This window comes from Pseudoliparis swirei, chromosome 4 (genome assembly GCF_029220125.1).
Source record: "Pseudoliparis swirei isolate HS2019 ecotype Mariana Trench chromosome 4, NWPU_hadal_v1, whole genome shotgun sequence".
NCBI classification, from domain to species: Eukaryota; Metazoa; Chordata; class Actinopteri; order Perciformes; family Liparidae; genus Pseudoliparis; species Pseudoliparis swirei.
The window spans coordinates 10,044,835-10,064,654 of NC_079391.1; the positions used below are offsets into that span (position 1 = coordinate 10,044,835).

The window sequence follows — 19,820 nt, forward strand, 5'->3', positions numbered from 1 at the left end:
AACTGACATAAAAAAAACTGAAGTGCTTCTTTTGTTTGTCAATGGAAATGTTGACCTCGCTGTAATTCAGTGAATAAAATATATAAAAATGCAATCTGCACTACTCTGAAGTCTAATTCCAAATAAAGTGGCCTTTATTATGTACTTAGGGATGTTTAAATGTTAACACAGCTACTTCTCCTGCTTGGCTTCCTTGGATGGCTCAAGGACTATTTGTAATGCCACTTTAAACGATTTATTTCGACCACTAAAGGTCAGAAAAGTCCTAAGCAACCCAAGAAAAACTGAGCGATAATCAAGTCCTTGCGGCTGATGTTTTTGCCAACAAATACTTAGTTTCATATTCAGTAGAGTGCAACTCACCCTTTCACAAGAGTTTTCTTTTGTGAACCTTTTTTAATCTGAGTGTGGTATTTGCGTAGTTTTATCAACCACAGAAGAGACACTAATTATTCATCATAATGTACTTTTGATATCCTATCATACATTATATGTATTAATCATTTTTTTTTTTGGAGTATACATTAGTTTTATGGTGATTTTGCTTTCTTTTTTTAGCTAAAACAATGTGTCACTGTGTTGTGTTACAACTAAAGGAAGTGACTTTTGGTGTTTAGCATTCTCAGAGTAGTTGGGATAGATTTTTGGGATAGAGAATTTGACGGGCTAAGTGTCAAGTAAATTGAAGATTTTATCAACATACTCATTAACTTGTCCTTTTTCGGTTCTTAAGCAGAAAAGGGGTCCATTTATCCTTCTGTTTCTGCCTCTTCTTACTCAAGTTCTTCCGTTTCTCTACGCGTGCACACAAAGAAAAGGAGTCGTCTCCGCTGAATCGGACTCAACCCTCTGCCCCATCAATTAGCTCCATAAATTCTGTTGAGATGACAGCGAGTCAGTGAGGGGTTAAGCCGGAAGGAGGGAGAGCGAGAAAATACGAGAACATTTCCAAGTTCATAGTACACTCTGTGTAAACCACTGACACACTCTTAAAAGTGTTTAGGACATAGCCCAGCAGTTACCCTTTGATGAGAGGGTTTTGTGCCAGAGATAAATAACATATAAGAAGGCAGAGGGAGGTGATGATTCAAGTGGGTGCCGGAAAATTGAGAGTTGTGCAAAGAAAACAAAAACATTGTGATTATTCAGCGCCTGTCTTTTCATCTTCATTACAGTGCAGGACATTTAGCTGACGCTTTTAACCAAAGCAACTTCACAGCAGCTACAGGGAGCAATTCAGGGTTAAGTGTCTTGCTCAAGGACAAATCGACTAGGGCGGGGATTGCACCACCAACCCCCTGATTGAAAGACGGACCTGCTAACCACTGACCCACAGTCACCCCTATCTGACCCACAGTCACCCCTATCTGACCCACAGTCGCCCCTTTTCTCCTATTTAGCCATGTCTCTCTCTCTCTCTCTTTTCCCATGCCTTCTGTATGGTAATATCCTTCTCTCTCTCTTTGTATAATTGTGCCGCCTACTTATTAACCTTTTAAGAACCAAGACCAAAAAACGATAATAAACGACAGTGAGGGAGACAGTCAGACCACAATGTGAGGGAGGATTGTTATTGTCTTGTCGATGAGAAGAAAAGTAGTCTGGTTGTCTGGTGTGAAATTCAACTCTGTGAATATGAATATCATCGTGATAACGAGATCAAATACAAATTATTGGGGATTTCTTTTTAACACTGTGTTTGAGTTTTTGCCTCTTAAAAGCTACAAGAAAGCTAAATGACACGTTTCTTGACATTTGAAAGGTGTTTGTTCCAGCCGAGTGATGTGAACAGTGAATCATCACTGGTCGTCACTTAATCTCATTATTAAATGTTTCCTTTCTGAGACAATACTTATGTGTTAATAGCTTGTGAAAACACCAAGATGGTCTCACGGTCAGAAATGGCCGATTGGACGTATGCGTCCGCATGTTATTGTTGCACAGGACATGTCTCGTCCCTCTCTAACCTCCGCCCCTCTGGGCGACCCGCTTCCCTCTCTCCACTACCTGACATTATGTGTAGCTGAGGTGTCTCTAATAGCCCGTGGCGCTCCTTTCCTCCACCTCTCCTCTGTCATTTTTTCATAACAAGCCCCCTGCCCTCGCTCACTGGAGTTCAGACAAGATTATCCCTCAGTTGTTCCACCTTCCATTTCATCCCACACTTCTTGGCGGCGTCCAGGCGCGACCCCACGGCAGCCATGAAATGGACATTTGCAACAGTCATTTCTCTCTCTTGCCCCTCTCTCTCTCTCTCGCTGCATGCGTCTTGCCCCCCCTCCCCCCCTTCAAGCGCACACACTTGGAACAGGTCACAGATCATTTCAAGCACCTTGAGTACGGTGAGGCAATTACTCTTCCTTCTGGTCACCTCCAGCGCCCCCCGCCACCTCTCCCCGCTAAACTTTGAGTGGGCCCCTCCTCTATTATCCCCATTCTTCACACAGTGGGTCGTCACCCCGCAGCTGGTGTGAGCCCGCGACGCACATCTCTACTATTGCTGGTGCGCTACAGTCAGCCTACAGGAAGAGTCCTCTTGTTGTTGTTGATTTGTTAGGGTGGTGCCATCAGCACATCAAGGTGCCATGGTGTTAGTTACCTGTTGCAGCAGAGAGGAGACGGGAAGACGGAGTCTGAGACCGGGTTTGTCTAAGTGTGTGTTCATCTCAAAACCGGCCCGTTGATGGAGAGGAGCCATCCGTCATCCGTCTCCATGCTCTGTTTCCCCCTCATCACAGTCCCTCTCCGCCCTGCTCCTCATCACAGGCCTGACACCAGCAGCGAGTGTGTGTGGGTGTGTCTGATTTATGGCGAGTATAGTCTTAAGCAAGAGCTAGTAATAAATTTAGTGACATCACAGCAAGAGGGGGAAATCGAAGTGTTGCAGCGCTTACTCATAACCCCTTTTCATCCTGCATGCTATTCTGTACGGTAGTTATTATCACACACACACCTACACACACACAGAGGCTATTCTGAAGGTCTAATTGAGGGTGTGATCGTTAAGAGTGTTGTAAATCCTGCTGCAGTGGTCACTACTAAAAGGGCCTGTCTCCTAAGAAAGATTCAGCCTGTTTGTTTGCTTTGACAAGAAATCAATCATACGCACACACACACTCACACACACACACACTCACACAAACACACACACACACACACACACACACACACACACACACGGGTTGTTCTTGCCAATGAGGTCAGCGAGATTGATGAAGCTAATTTTGCAATAAAACATTGTCCTGAAACAGAAGAGTCTTTGTTTCAACATTGTTCCTCTCTCCTTAAAATCTTTGGAAAACTCTGCTCATCATCTGTATTTAATAGGAGATGTGCCGGCTGCGAGACACAAGCTGCTTCCATCCAACTGTCAAGACAGATTTACACACACGTTGGAGACGCTGCCAAAAGAAGTAAAATAGATGCAGTGTAAATCATATCCTGGAAGAAAATATTGTAAGAAATGATTAAGTATTTTGACTAATGCTAGGTGGTGTGTACACATGCCATTAATCTCAGAGCACATAAGAAAGTGAACGACAATACATCAGCAGTTATATTAACCATCGAAGTTATACCAAACATTTTGCCACTATAGTTTGGGAAATATTAATTGTATCTCGTTCACTAAATATTGATGGGTTTCAAACTTCATCTCCCCTTCTCTCCCAAGAATATTCTCCCCTTCCTCAACATTGCCGAAGGTCTGTTCCCACGGTGACCGAGCTCAGCAGCACCATGGTTACGGCAGGACCCTTTGAAGCCATCTCGAGCCCCCCTCCAATGTTCTTCTTCTCTGATCCCATCCTCCCCCATCTCTTTCTATCTTTTAGCATAGGAGAGAGTTGTTGTGACCTCAGCCATAAATGATCATGACACTTTAACAAGAAGCTTAACCAGGACAACACACACTCACACAGTTCAAAATTATCTCATTTCTCACACACGTAGCACAAAAGCACACATTGTTAGCGTCCGTCCTACAGTTACATGTAGTGTGTGTGTGTGTGTGTGTGTGGCGTGAGGTCAGTTCAGGCCGTTTAAAGAGAGGTTCACTCAGGTGTATCTGCTTTTTGAGCATTTCTCCCCGGTATTTATGCAGCGACTGGACAGATTAATCTGTGGAAAAAGACAGAGGAGCAAGAGAAGAGAGATTCTTGGAAGGTCTTTCCTCTTCATGCTGGTGGAGGACAACAACTCCCTGCTCTGTGCACGATGAATAGCTGTGATGTCAGGTGATTGCCGCTCCGTTTTTTTAGCTGGTTGCGATTATTCTTCTCTGTGTGATCGTCAAACAGAGAAAACATTCTTAAATAACCCTAGCTGTGACAATTGGTTTGTTCAAAAGCAGAAACAAAAGTCCTGAACACAGGCTGTACGGGAGGTTGTCGGTTCAGCGAGCTGCACTTTCTCACTCGGTTTCTTTCTTTCTCCTTCTTAATTTCTTTGGTTCAAATGTTTGGGGTATTATTTCAACCTGATCGCCTGTATCGTTAGGAGTTGTGCTAACATACCACGCAACAGGAAATAGGAGCGCAGCCCGCGCATCCCGGTGGACGTCTCCCTGTCAGCTCCGTGGAGCGCAGTCCAGGATTGTTATTGATCCTCAAACCACAGCAAGGACCACCACCAGCAGCAGCAGCAGCAGCGGCGGCCGCGGGAAGTTTAGCGCCGTGATTTGTCTTCTCTCTCCTCTGGCTGAGCGCAGCAGGAAGGAGAGTGAACAAGCCACCAAGCCCTGAGCTAACTAGGCTAGTTAGCCTAGCTAGTCAGCCCAGCCCTGGTTTGAAGCAGAGACTTTGTTCAAAATACCTCCTCTTGCCATGGATATGTCGCACTGCAAAGACTGTCGTGGATATCTACAGAAGATTGCAGTACTTGAAACTAAGATATATCATTTGGAAGACAATGCGAATAATACAACGATGCCATGGAGTCCTAAAGCTAAGCTAACAGTAGCCAAACCCTGCTCTACTACTGCTGCTAAGCTAACGTTAGCAAGCACTTGCTCTGCCAAGCAACGGAATACAAGTACTGCCAATGGAAGGCTACTTTCTGAGGCTGTCGTGACACTGAATGAACAAACTGTGAGTATTGCCTCCGGGAATACACTTGGTGCAAAGCCTAAAAACAAATCTATCCCCTTCAAAATAGAGATACTGGAGACGGCAGAGCATGCTTCTGAATGCCCTGAAATTAACACTGCTACCGGCTGGCCTGCCCTTCAATTTTTCGCCTCAACTCCCGTGGCTGATAAAGAGCAGCCATGGATTGCTACGAAAGGGAGAAATAACAGAAATTCTCCCATACCACAGACTTTACAGCTAGATAACAGATTTCAACCACTACTGCATGAGCCCAGGTCACTGCCCGAAGATTTAGCTCATTCTCCATCTCCACGCCACTCAGTAAGGAATGAGGGGTGCTCCAAAAACACAAGGCCACAGCAACAACAAGCTAATGACACCAGGCTAAAAACCCTAGTTGTGGGTGATTCTACCATTAAAAATATCAACACTGGTGGTAAGAAGAATACTAAAACATACTGCTTCCCTGATGAAATGGTCTGTGACATAACAAAAAAAATCCCTGAAATCCTGTCTGCCCACCAAACCGTGAGCAAAATCATTGTGCATGCAGGGGCAAATGATATTAACAAGGAACAGTCAGAAACACTGAAACAAGACTTTGTTGGACTGCTTAAGATGCTAGGCTCCCTGAATGTTGAGGCATACATCAGTGGTCCCCTACCGTCAGTTCGACCTGGAGTAAACAGATTCAGTAGACTACTGGGACTAAATACGTGGCTGTCAACAACTTGTACCTTACATGAGGTGAACTTTATTGACAATTTCAATCTGTTTTGGGAGCGCAGATACCTCTTTAGAGAGAATGGATATCAACTTAACAGTTATGGAGAGAAATTGTTCACCTCTAACTTACTTTACTACCTCTGCCACCCAACTGTTCTCCGCCCTACTACAGACGATAAGAGAATCAAGGACAGTAGAAAGAAAACAGAGGTCTCCTCCCCTACTGTCTGACTCCTGCTCAGCAGCCTGTGATGCGAAGGTCAGCAGAGATAAGGAGCCTGTGTCCCTTTCCTCCAAATCACAGCAACTACAGTCTCAGCCCCAGGACGACCACTCAAGAGAGGTATCCCCCCTGCCTGATTCCTGCACAGCAGCCCGTGATTGTGAGGATGATAAGGAACTTGACCATTCACATTCACCACTGCCCCAATCTCTATCTTGCCATTCCTCCAGATCATCCTCCCTCTTCTCCCTCTCCTCTCCAGCCTCCCCTCATTTGGGTTTCACCGACAAGATGGAACAACTGGTGAATGCTGGCCTCAAACTGACCCCCCGATCCTTCCCCCATTCCATCCTAGCCAGCCCTCGGCTATCACCCCCAATACCCCCCCGATCACCCTCATCCATCCTAGCCAGACCACCCCTAAAACCCCCACCCCGATCGACTCTACCTCCCCCACAACCTGTGAAGAGACTTGCACCCCAGCGTCCCATCCTGGTGTCAGGATTACCGCTAGAAAAAACTATCAGCACTTAAGATATACTGAAACTACAGCAAACCTAATAGCTGTTCCCCAACAGTCTATTATTTCTCTACTGCCTGTCACTAAAACCATAAAAGCTGCATTACTTAATGTAAGATCGTTATCGAATAAGTCTTTTCTAATCAATGACCTGATTACTCGTTATGAATTAGATTTCATGTTCCTTACTGAGACCTGGCTTGATATGAATAACAGAGCGGCTGTTCTTACTGAATCAACCCCCCCAAATTTTTACTTCATTGATGCCCCAGTAGAAAAGAAGGGGAGGAGTTGCTGTCATATTTTCAGATGTGTTTCAATGTAGGCAGATATCATCTGGGGACTTTTTTTTCATTTGAGTATCTTGCTGCTGTTCTGAAATGTTCCCCTCGTGTTTTACTACTGATTATTTACAGACCCCAAAACATTCTGGAAGTTTCTTTGATGAATTTGCTGAACTACTGTCCATAGTATCCATGGAATATGACTGTCTGTCTATATCAGGAGATTTTAACATTCATATGGATAACCCCAATGACAACAATACCAAAGAACTTAATAACTTACTTGACACCTTTGGACTGTATCAACATGTCTCCGGGCCCACCCACAATCGGGGCACACTTTAGATTTATTTATCACAAAGGGTTGTAAGTCATCATTTCTTACTGCTATTGATGTTGCTTTGTCCGATCATCTTTGTATCTTCTTTGAAATGTCCATTATTCCTGACATTCATAGTAGATCGGAAATTGTTAAAAAACGATATCAATGAGAATACTTGCACTGTTCATGGAAACTATCTCTCTGTCACCAGCTTTCACCTCAACCTCTGTTAATGGTTTTCTAGATAATTTCAATGCTAAGATTGTGAATGTTATAGATACCATTGCACCTGCTAAGGTTAAATTAATTTCTGGTAAGCAAAAAGCACCGTGGAGAAATGCTGCATCTGTAAAAATACAGAAAAAAGAGTGCCGGAAAGCTGAGCGAAAATGGCGAAAAACTAAACTCCAGATTCACCATGACATCTTAAAAGAGAGACTTAATCTTTACAATCTAGAACTGAGAAGTGCTAGACAATCCTTTTTCTCTGACATCATTAACAAAAACACTAATAATGCACGCACTTTATTTGCCACTGTTGATAGGCTGACTAAACCCCCGGCACCAATAGCCCCTGAACTCCTATCCACTGATAAATGCAATGAGTTCGCTTTCTTTTTTAGGGATAAAATTCTAAACATCAGACAAGCCATAAATATTTCTATGTTAAACAAAAAAATGATATCACCACCACAGTCACACAAAAGTAGTTTAATAAACATGACACAGTTTAACGCAATTGACTACAAAACTCTGGAGGAAACTGTGCAACTTCTTAAGCTATCTACCTGTTGTCTTGATCCTTTGCCCACAAGCTTTTTTAAAAAGGTTTTTACCTGCTTAGCAACAGACTTACTGCAAATAGTTAACAGCTCTCTCCAATCTGGCATTTTTCCAAAGGCTTTGAAAACAGCAGTTATTAAGCCTCTACTAAAGAAATGTAACCTAGACGCTACTGTACTTAGCAACTACAGACCTATATCAAATCTACCCTTTATAAGTAAAATAATAGAAAAGGTCGTCTATCAGCAACTTAGCAACTTTTAACCTCAAATGGTATCTTAGACAAATACCAATCCGGATTTCGACCCCATCACAGCACTGAAACTGCTCTCACTAAGGTTCTAAATGATATTCGCATAAACACTGATTCTGGCAAAATTTCTATCCTAGTGTTATTGGATCTTAGCGCTGCATTTGATACTGTCGACCATTCAATACTTCTAGACAGACTAAAAAACTGGGTTGGACTCTCTGGTACGGTCCTAGACTGGTTCAAGTCCTACCTACAAGACAGGGACTATTTTGTCTCCATTGGCAACTATGTATCTGAGCGGACTAACATGACGTGTGGAGTTCCACAAGGTTCAATCCTTGGGCCTCTTCTATTCAACCTCTACATGCTCCCCTTAGGCAGAATTATGCAAAATAACAAAATCGCTTACCATAATTATGCGGACGACACTCAACTATACATAGCTCTCTCACCAAGTGACTATGCTTCCATAGACTTACTGCGTCAGTGCACAGACCAAATCAATGATTGGATGTGCCAAAATTTCCTTCAACCTAAATGAAAATAAAACCGAGATAATTGTGTTTGGTGCTAAAGAAGAAAGGCTGAAAGTTTGTGCTCATCTGGACTCCCTTTCTTTAAAGTCGAAAAATCAAGTTAAAAATTTAGGTGTTATAATTGATTCGGATCTGAATTTTAATACCCACATCAAATCAATAACAAAATCAGCCTATTACCATCTAAAAAATATAGCAAGAATTAGAGGATTTATGTCCAAACAAGATTTAGAAAAACTAATTCACGCCTTCATCTCCAGTAGGTTAGACTATTGTAATAGTCTTTTTTCAGGTCTCCCAAAAAGCACTTGACAGCTACAACTTATTCAGAATGCCGCTGCCAGAGTCCTAACAAAGACTAAGAAAGTTGAACACATTACACCCATTCTCAGGTCTCTGCATTGGCTACCAGTACATCAGAGAATCGACTTCAAAATACTGCTGCTCGTTTATAAATCTCTAAATGGTGTAGGTCCAAAATATATCTCTGACTTGCTTCCACCTTATGAACCCTCTAGGCCTCTTAGGTCATCTGGGGCCGGTCTGCTAACTGTTCCCAGGGTTAAAACAAAACATGGTGAAGCAGCATTCAGTTATTATGCCACACACAGTTGGAACAAACTTCCGGAAGAGCTTAGATCTGCACCAACTCTTACTACTTTCAAAAACAGGCTAAAAACGTTTATGTTCTCCATTGCCTTAAATTGAATCTTGTATTAATCCTGAAATAATAAGACAACGACAGAAGGAATGATTCTTTGCACTTAGATTTTTATCTTTATTTTTTCTTTTATTAATCTTCTTTTATGCTTTTATGCCTTTTTAAATTGTTACTTTGATGCACTTTGTATTCCTTTTTTTTTTATTTCTTATTCTTGATCTATTTTTTGTAAAGCACTTTGAATTGCATTCATGTATGAAATGTGCTATATAAATAAACTTGCCTTGCCTTGCCTTGCCTTGTGTGTATGCCGGCATGTGTGTGTGCGTGTGTGTGTGTGTCTTTGCAAATTGAAACTGTGCAGTTCTCATATGAAAGCAAAGAAAACATTCAAAATAAGTAGGGGAGGAGAAGAAGGAAAAAACAGAAATTAGGGAGGCAGAAAAGTGGTCAGATTAGACCGGTGTTATGATTGGAGGATTATAGAGCGAAATAAAACCATTTCTGGCCATTGATGGAGGAAAGGAGAGTGAGTAGAGACGGGAGGGGATAAGGATGGAGGAAAGAAAGAAAGAAAGAAATATATATATATATATGTGTAGATATATGTCAGATTAGAGACAGGAATGCACCAATATAGATAATTGAGTTGATAGTGATTTAAATAGCTGGACTGGGTATCGATGACAATGAAGACGTTCAATTCTAGAAAAGTATCCAAATCCCTTCTCCACAGTGAGGCATACAGTTTATTAATTAAACACGGGTATCGGACGATACCTACAGCCAGGTATCACTATCGATATCCGGACTGAAAAAGTCGGACCGGTTCATCCCTAAAGAGACGAGAAGCAAAGAGAGGAGATGCTGCAGATGGTGCATTTATATGCACATATGGTCATTATAATTTAAAAAATATAAATACGATGCATTTAGATCACGTGGTTTGTGCTTCAGGTTCAGGGAACCAGTGATGTCCCAGCCTCTTCATCCACCCACCTTACACCCCCATTCCAAACACTGGGCAGCACAAAGAGGTGCACCTGTATAAATAGCCTCAACGCTGACAACACCATGCATGAGACTGCCATTTGCTTTCACCTGTGCGGCAGCAGGAAAGACACAGTGAAAGCAAAAGGAGAGAGAGAGACACAAGGAGGGCATGAGGCATTTAGAATCTGATCCTCGATATGTCTACTTTTTTGCGTACGTGCATGTGCAAGTGTGTGTTTGAATATATCAAGGAGCATCCTTCTGCTTTGGCAGATGATCACAGAGTGTTAAATCACTTGCGATCCATGTTTGAAAACGGAGTTGGCCGGAGTGTTTGCATGAGATGTGGTCTCCCGTGTGTGTGTGTGTGTGTGTTTGTGTGCGCGGGAGGGCGGGCGGCTGTTTGGCACCAGACAGGAGGGTCCACGCTGGTGTAGTTGGGGCTGGAATGTGATTGGTGGAGACAGCGGGCCAAAGGCCGCCCGGGCTATAGCGACTGCCACTTGGTAGCGTGCCCCAAATAAACACAGGCCAGATCTGAGAGGATTCACCCCTAATTCTCTCTGCCCTCCCTCACGTGTTGGCATCTCTTGTTCATGTGTTTCAAAGAAAGAAATAAAAAGCCTTCATATTTTCTCAAGGTTTCCCCCTCAACCTTTTACAAATGATGATGTTTTTTCATCCTCATGAACGAAGGGCCGACCACTTCAATACTGTCATATCAATTGTAATGACACACAGGAAGAAGCCATTTGATTCTCCTTTTAATTCAATTGAGTTCACTTTTCTATCTCGAAGTGCTCATGTGAACCGGCCTGTAATATGTGTTTGTGTGTGTGTGTGTGTGTGGGGGGGGGGGGGCTTTAACAGCGCCATCTCATCACTGGGGAGGAACATTGAAATCTGTGGGTTATTGAGCTTTGAAGGGAAGTATGGAAAGGCGGATGGACAGAAGAGAAAGAGAAGAGGATTGGATACAAAGAGGAACGGCTAGTGAAGGGGGGAAAAGGAGAGGGAGAGATGATTAATCCAATCAAGCCTCTTAGTTGCTCATCAATAGGCATTGTTCTAAGATGGCTGCCACTCCCCAGCTCGGGCTGCGGCTAGGCTAACACACGAGCTAATCCCAGAATAATACGGAGACGAGGGCAACGCCGAGGACGTGGGGTTCCGCCAGCAGATTAGTAATCACTCTCTCTCACACACACTGGGCATTGGATAGAGAGTCCCAGATTGAGTGAGGTTCCTATTGGATCGTAGGGCTTCCAGTTGTACCCCGTGTGAATGTGTGTTGCACGGTTCTGTTGTGGCAGAGCAGTACTGAACTGTCGCAGGTTCACAGACTCCAGTTGTCTGAAGCTGGAGACGTGATGTTTGTGTTTGCCTGTGTTCTTTGACGCGCGCGTGGGTTAGTTCAAACAAGGGCTCATTGTGCAAAAATGGTTCGCAAACAGGGCGTGTTTTCTCAAACTGCGTGAAGGTGTCGAAGATGACGTCTGTTCAGGGCATTAAATGTGAACGCTATTTTCAAACCGCACACTAGCTCAGGAATGGCACAGCTTGTGTTTGTTTAACACAACATTAGGAGTGCAATATTCCCTCTGCCTCGTTTTTTCTATCCCCTTATCTCAGAAATTCCCTTTTCATTCCGCTTTCCCCGTTATCCATCTCCGTCTGTCCCCCTGTCGAGCTCCCTCCCTGCCGCCCGCCTTTCCTGCAGCATTTTCCAAGATGACAGGAGGGTGTTTTTCCTTTGTTGGGGAGCTGCTCGCACATTCTCTCCTCTGTTGACAGGTAAAAGACATTAAAGATGCTAAAAGACTGAGCATGATGGAATCCTCTTGGGAGTAGGGAGGAGGGGGGAGGAGGAGAGGGTAGCACTGATAGCTAAGTGGGGGAGTAGGAGGGGAGAGCAAAGGGAAGCTGAAAGATAGTGTGCTGAAGCTTGGCTAAAGGTACAGTATTTAGTGAGAGAAAGGGAAGGATTGAGTCACCGAGGGGAAGAGGCGGCAGGGTGGTGGAGGAGAAGGGGAGAAGGGTTTGGCAGTCAGTGACCTCGGGTAAGTCTCTTCGTCTGTGTGCTGATGCGTGAAACCTGAGCACACGCAGTGTTAGCACGCCTCACTTACTGAACACAGCAGAGGACTGACGGGGCAGAGCAGTCTCCTTATACACACTCTCACACACACACACACACGCACACACATACCTGTCTAACATACATACATTTGAGGCACACGTGTTGGCACATCGAATGATGCACTTTCCGACTATTCCAATACTCGCACGCACAAAGCTGGAGCCTTGTTCTCGGTTAGTGTGTTAAATCCAGAAGCACAATGGTGAGTGGAGAAGGTCAGCTCCGGCCCTCCAGAAGGCCCCGAGGCGTGGCCCCTTCAGCTGCTCTCTGCCGCCTGCGTACGCAGAGAGCTCGTGTCTCTGCTTGGCGCCCGTGTTTGCGGCCCTGTACAGTTGTGAAATTCACAACACGCCTCAGGCAGGTCGAACTATAGTCCAGCTCTCACTCTGCCGCTCGCTTGCTCTCCTCCCCTCCTCCCCGTGTGTACGCTAATGGGTTAACCATCTCTGTCCAATAAGCACGGATAATTGAGACAAACAAGCCAATGAGGAAATGTCACAGGAGAGCACAAGTCAAGCGAAAAAACACACTGCCAGCTGCTCTTGTGTGTGTGTGTGTGTGTGTGTGTGTATAAACGCAATAAATATCAAGTCAAGTACATGAGATTGTGTGTGTTATTCTTGTTTGTGTACTTAAACATGATTATGTGTATAATTGTGTGTATTTGCATACCTGTCGGTCTGTCTGTGTGTGAGTATGTGCGTGTGTGTGTGCGTGTGTGCGTGTGTCAGCTTCTTTGCGGCATGTTGCTGTTCAGCAGGGTTCTCCTGCTGCGTCTGCTATCTCGGTTCTATCTAGGGTTCTCTCATCTGCGTTAGCAAGCATACACCTGGTGTATGGACACACACACACCCCCCATATATACACACACTAGAACACGCAGCACACATGCATACACACATATTTGTTAATCAAATGAGCAGCGCTTTTAAAGATTCCCTCCTTCTCCTCTGGTTCACGACTCGGTCTGTGGTTCTGTTCCGTCGAATAACACCGGGACTCGTTGAGAGGCGGCAGATCTGATGTGTTTGATATGGGGACAGATGAAGGGTTGGAGGATACAGGTAAGAGAGCCGAGTGACTATAAAAAGCCTCATCAGAGCAGAGACGTGTGGCGCGATGCATTCCCTTGGCTGAGAACAGGGGCGCGTTTGTTGTCTGCGCTAGAAAGCAGGTGTGCCACAAGGCATTGTGGGAAGGATATGATATGACAGCACATCAGGTTGTCAGCACTGGCCAGCTTCCCTCCATCTGGCTCCCTCAAATGTGTTTCTGTGTGTGTGTGTTTCAGTCACAATAAGGGCTAGAAGCCATTTAAAAGGGAAATCCACTTTAAATCAGAAGTGACAGTATCCTGGAGAACATGAGGAGTTCAGGCTTGATTTTTGTGAATGTTAAAATGTGACTTTTAAAGCAAAGAAAAATATGCAAGAGGCGCCTGAAGATGTCATCAAGGAAAATTCTAGAGAAGGATCATAGTGCTATCCACACTGCACAAATCATCCATGTTAATGAGCAACTTAAATCAGGTGTAAGTGTTACAATGTTATTTTTAAGAGCATCATTTATTTATTTTTCAAATTACTTCAGTTCTTCAGTAAAATGTATTTTGCTTAGTGGAGTTGTGTTCAGTTATCTTCAGTAATCGGGATTAATCTTGCACAGACACACTGTGGTTATGTTTACATACTTCAATGTAAAAAAGAAAAGAAAAATGTAAAATATATAATCAGATAGGGGCGACCTATTCTAGCGAACCTGCATGGACCAAGGAAGAAGATCCAAATCTGAATGACTTATTAAATCCCATATTTTCACTCAACCAGACTGGGTTTTCCTTTTTACCAGTGTTGCTCAGATTGAACGTGACACCAGCATTAACTTGAATATCATCATAACAGCAACAAGGACGTCAATATAACATGAAAAACACTGATGTGTGTATACTAATGCAAACGCTTTTCTTGTCTCCCAATCAATGCTTGATTAAACCCTTTTTTATTTGCTAAAAACCATAATCAATACATTTATCTGACATCAGTCGCTTTGGAGAAAATCAAACCAGATGTGTGTAAAAGCCAGTCAATGATGTCTGGGGGTCAGGGGGCTATGCTAACACACACTTTGACAGGAATGCCTCAGACCTCTGTTGTCCTTGCTGCTGGTGTTCGGTTACTCACGCAGCGATCTGCTTGATTTCGCCAAAGTAAATTGTCAAAATAGACTCAGTGTTTCCGTGTTGCCTGCAGGGTTTCCAACGACATGAATCTGCTGACATGAAACTCAAGTGTTTGTCGTCACTGTCTTTTATTAATAACAGAGTGTCACGACGCTATTAGAGTGGACCCAAAAGCACGACTCAGACAGGGGTAACAAAGAATACTGTCTTTGGTTGGAAACAGGCTGGGTCAAAACCGGGAGATCAGTCAAAGAAGCAAACAAGTCCAAAAAGGGGCGGGGCAGAGAATCAGAGGTCAGAACAGGCAGGTCAGGAATATACTCTAATAATGCTGGAGAACTTGGCACGAAAACACAAGACAATCTGGCAGAGGACAAGTGGAAGTGAGAGAGCTAAATAGTGAGGGACTAATGAGGGGATGGGCAACAGGTGAGAAGTGCGTGAGGACCAGGTGAAGGGAATGAGGGACTAACGAGGTGATCAGAGGCAGGTGAAGGGAGTTGGATTGACGAGATGGTGTGACAGGATGAAAACAACTATTACAAAAAGGAAGGCGTGGAGCTAAACTGTTCCACTGAGTCAGGCAGCGGTTGGACAGTGGCCTAAGATTACAAAACATCCCTTCTTTACACTCAGTCCCTCTTTTTCCTGGTTCTCATTCTCAGTTCCTTGTTATTTCCGGGTTATTTATCTTGTTTGTTATTGAGTTGTTTGTCTGCTCCGCATGATCATATGGAAAAACCTGAATCTTTCAAATTGCATTTTTTTTTTAACTCAGTCTCAGCGTGTGTGTGTGTGTGCGTGCGTGTGCGTGTGCGTGTGTGTGTGTGTGTGTGCGCTCAGCTGGTCAGGCGAGAGTTGTGTAATTGCAGGGTTATTGCTGCTGAGCCTGATGGGTAATGACACATTTGCAAATTAATTCTCACTGCTAGGCTGTGATTAGCATACGGAGGAGAGAAGCATCTCGCACACAAAGACCGATACACACTCGCACGGATGCTCACACACACGGCGACTTCTAATCATCGGTGAGAGGTCAGGTTAAATGGGTGTGTGTCATGGTGGAGTGGGTGCCGGCCTCGGCAAATGGGGGGGAGTGAAGGGTGACGAGATATCACTTCTCGTCATATTTGATACGACGCGATTCGCCGACCTCCAGCTTCACGTTTTTTTACTGTGATCCAATCTCTTCATCTCTTACACACACTTCCTTCCTTCCAAAAGTTGCCATTTCCTCGGCTGCCTGCTGTGCTGCCTGAGGCCGTGTCAGGTAGTCGGTCTCTCTCCATGTCGCTGGATGATGATGCAAGCATGTTTTTTACGCAGAAATGAAGACAATCATTTATGTTTACCGTTTTTTTTTAGCTTTGCTGTATTTGAATTGTTTTTATTTCGGGATCACAGGATTCATATTTTTTGTTCTTTGAGTTGTCTTTTATATTTGGAAGATTGTAATATATATCCGTACCCACTTTCCCTTAGGGTTGCGTAGGGGTTAAAATCGATGTGTATGTGTGTGTGTGTGTGTGTGTGTGTGTGTGTGTGGACCTCAAGAGGCTGCGTGTGGTAGGGAAAGATTATGGTGATGCTTTATCTTTGCTTTTCCTGCTGTGAAAAAAAACGTCTTTCAACACACACACACACACACACACACACGCCTACACAGGCACAACGATTGAGAGATTGATTATTTTTCTTGCAAGGGGGGGGGGGGTTGTTGGGAAGACAATTCTATAGTGGGTTGACAGGAAGTGAGCATGGTATGTTTGTGTGTGTGTGTGTGTGTGTGTGTGAGAGTGTGTGTGAATGTGTGAGTGAGAGGGAGACCTATCTTGCTTTATCTTCCTTTCTCTCTCTCTCACTAGTGTGGCCTCCCTCCCATTTCATCTTTTTTTCCCTTTTTTCTCAAACACCCCCTTTTCACTTCTTTTGTTCTTCCCCTCTTCCCTTGCGTTCTCCTCTGCCTCTCCCTGTTACTTCTTGATCACAGTGTTTTCAGTCACACACACTGCCTCAGTCCCCAGGGAGCTTTTACAGCCTTTCAGAGAATGTGTGTGCGCGTGTATACGTGTGTGTGTGTGTGTGTGTGTGTGTGTGTGCGTGCATCGCACTTGTCAAATATGACTCATTACTATACTTTAAATAACAGAGGACGATAGTAAGTCTCTCGCGTGGCCCGTACCGTAATAAGCGACTAAATGACAAAAAGCAACCAGATGATTCTTTTCCATTATGAACATCCCCTTCCATCACTGAACTGTGCACTGGGTTTCATTTTAGGGCCGTCATCTTTAACCGAGTCATATTTTCTCCTAAAAAATCTCTTCTACTGATATCAAACACAGCACTCGGAGATGCAACTACAGCAACAAATTCAAAGATCTATTTGAAGCAATACATTTGTTACAGGTGCTCGTTTGATCGCTGTGCCCTTCCTCAAACATTCACATATTTAGTTGACGTCTTAAATAAATTTTTGAGAAATTCGTTTGATATTCGAGCGATCGTCTGGAAGCACCTAGCCTAACGGGGAAAAAAACAAGTTGGTCTAGTCTCACCTTTACGGAAATTGGATGCTGTATTTGTGGTTCTCTTTGTGTCTCTGTCCGTCAGTGTCTCATCATGTCGGTGGTGTAGCACCTCAGGCGGACAGGTCACCTCTCAACCTGTCTCACAAGGTGCCAGACACTTCAACACCTACATCACACACACACACACACACACACACACACACACACACCTTCCGGCGACGATCATGTGCATAGTTTGGGCACATTTAGCACCGTACGCAACTCAGCATGAAGGCTTTGTCAACATGTTGCACAATCTGACTCGTCTTGATTAAACGTTTACGGATTTCCTGCCTTTGGATAAATAAAAAAAGGTCTTTGTTCCCGGAATAACTTCCCCTCCCCCTACAATCTATGGACTCCCCTCCTCTCCACTTCCACACTTGCTCTCTCCTTCCGTCTGTCTCTCTGTCCTTCTTCCTTCAATCATCAATCCCTATTAGTGATTATTTGCCCTATTTGCCTGTGAGCATGCCTTTCGCGCTCCCGCTCCTTCTCGCTGTGCATGTTGTGCGTGAGGATTCGTGTTGCGAAGGCTTTATTCCCGATGAGTCTCTCTGAAGCCGTAGGACCCCCTCAGTCTGCCTCCCTCCCCTTCCTCGCTAGATTCCTGCCAATCCTCTCTCTCTCTCTCTCTCCCCCCACTGTGAGTTTCGTAGAATGGGTTTGAGAGCAAGTCAGTCCTCAGGGCATACTGTCTTCCTAGAGTATTTCTCCATCATGTCTCCCTTTCTCTTTCTTTCTTTATGTCTTTTGACCCGTCTCCTGCTGGTTTTTTGGGGGGTTTGGCATGGCTGCAGCCCAGAAGTTAGTTAACTCCTCACCCCAACTGCCACCGCCTCAGTCAGAGCAGGCGGCGGAATAACACAGCGTTTGTGTGCGTGTGTGTGTGTGTGTGAGATGAAGAGATAGCAAAGGAAGGGGGGGGGGGGGGATGAGTCTGCTGTCAGCGCAGCATGGTGAGCAGTCTGTGCGCTAGCCTGCACCAGCCAAGTTTTCTAGACGGAGACACAAACGCACCCACCCCCACACACACACACACACACACACACACACACACACACTTGCAGACAGAGACGAGGACTCTTTATTTTCAGGGGAAGAGTACGGAGGCGGGGGATCTTTTCCATTATCCTCTTCCAAACGCGTAGCTGTTCTATTGTGAGCTGCCCCGTGAAGACCCGCAGCACTCTATCTGGACTCTCTATAGGTGGATATGCGTTCCTACCGGCAGGAACAGATGCTCCCTCGATAGTCGTTGACTTCTCGCTGGCACCGGGGGTTGCCCAACGAGCTGTCGCCCTGACTCCGACTTGAACTGTGACCGCACTCTCTTCCTCGGGGTAAAGCATCAGCACTGGCCGGTATTTCCCTCTCTAACCCCCCCCCCCCCCTCCCCCCTCACACACACGCACACGTGGGAGGGAGTTCATTCCACCCTCCTTTCTCCTCCTCTCCTCAACCTCCTTCGCTCCGTATCAGCACAGTGAAAGAGAGGGAGAGAAGAGAAAAAGGGAGGGCGAGGAAATGAGTGAGCGAGAAAGAGAGAGAGTGGCAGCAGAAGCGGAGGAAGCAGAGCCGTCTCTCTCTCCTCTGATCATCTCTCTTGGATAGAAGGGATAAGAAACAGTCCCAGGAATCAGTCATCGCTCGCTCTCTCCTGTAGGATTTATCCAGCCTGTATTTTATCCTCCCTCCTGCCTCTTTTCACCTCTTCTCGGCAGTGGACCGCGAGCTTTTACATCGTTCTCCGCCTGTCCCGACTCCATTGGTGTGTGTGTGTTTGTGTGTGTGTGTGTGTGTGTGTGTGCGTCTAAGAAAGAGCTGGAGAAAGCGCGCTTCCTCCTCCTGCTGCTGCTGCTTGGAAACCGACAGCGAGTGTGTGACCCTTTGCCCGGGGATCACCGGCAAGAGCGAGGGGGTCGAGAGCGGGGGTTGACCCTTGCACCTCTCTGTCTGAGTGTATCTGTGTGACTGTCTGTGTGTGTGTGTATGCGTGTGTCCTAGCTGGCTGGGCGGTCCCAGCCTCACGCTTGGTTAGCGAGGACCAGAGAGCGGGGATGACAGGCTGAGTCCCAGCACAGCCTCCCCTCACACAGAGCCTCATTTCTGGGTGGCTGCGAGGGCAAAGCCCCTCTCTTGCTCAGTCATCCGGGACGGGACGACTGCCCGCACGTTTGAAACAAGTTACTCTCTCTTCATGACACTTAAACAGTGACCATGTTTGGACTTAAAGCACCACTCTACTACTTGCCAGGTAAGATGATGGACATTTTCCTGTTTTTTAAATTTTTTTGTTATCCATGTATGGTTTGTGAATCTATTGTCCTTATACACAGTGGTATCGACAGCGTATATGTGCATTTGTATGCTCTGAAAAAAAAGTGCACCCGAGGTTTGAGGTTCGCTCTGGTGTGCATCTGAGGAGACGCTTGTCTTTGTGTCGCTGGTCCTGATGTTGGAACCTGAGATCCGAGGATGTTAATGCTCTGTGACAACAGCTCCCGCGGGGTTTCGCTAAGCTCTCCTCCTTTGTCAGCGTG

General features: G+C 45.0%; 1 protein-coding gene across 4 annotated transcripts in view; it reads left to right on the top strand.

Moving 5' to 3' along the window:
* gse1b (Gse1 coiled-coil protein b) overlaps nucleotides 1-19,820 on the top strand; it is a 165,335-nt gene that overhangs the window by 84,256 nt on the left and 61,259 nt on the right. Inside the window, exon 1 of one of the 4 annotated variants that reach the window (XM_056412041.1) lies at nucleotides 19,010-19,534. The exons of the other annotated variants lie outside the window; for them this stretch is intronic. Within the exon in view, the coding sequence (XP_056268016.1) occupies nucleotides 19,498-19,534 (37 nt within the window). The 5' untranslated portion in view covers nucleotides 19,010-19,497. Of the gene's footprint in view, nucleotides 1-19,009; nucleotides 19,535-19,820 lie in introns of those variants that run through there. 4 annotated transcript variants of the gene reach the window in all.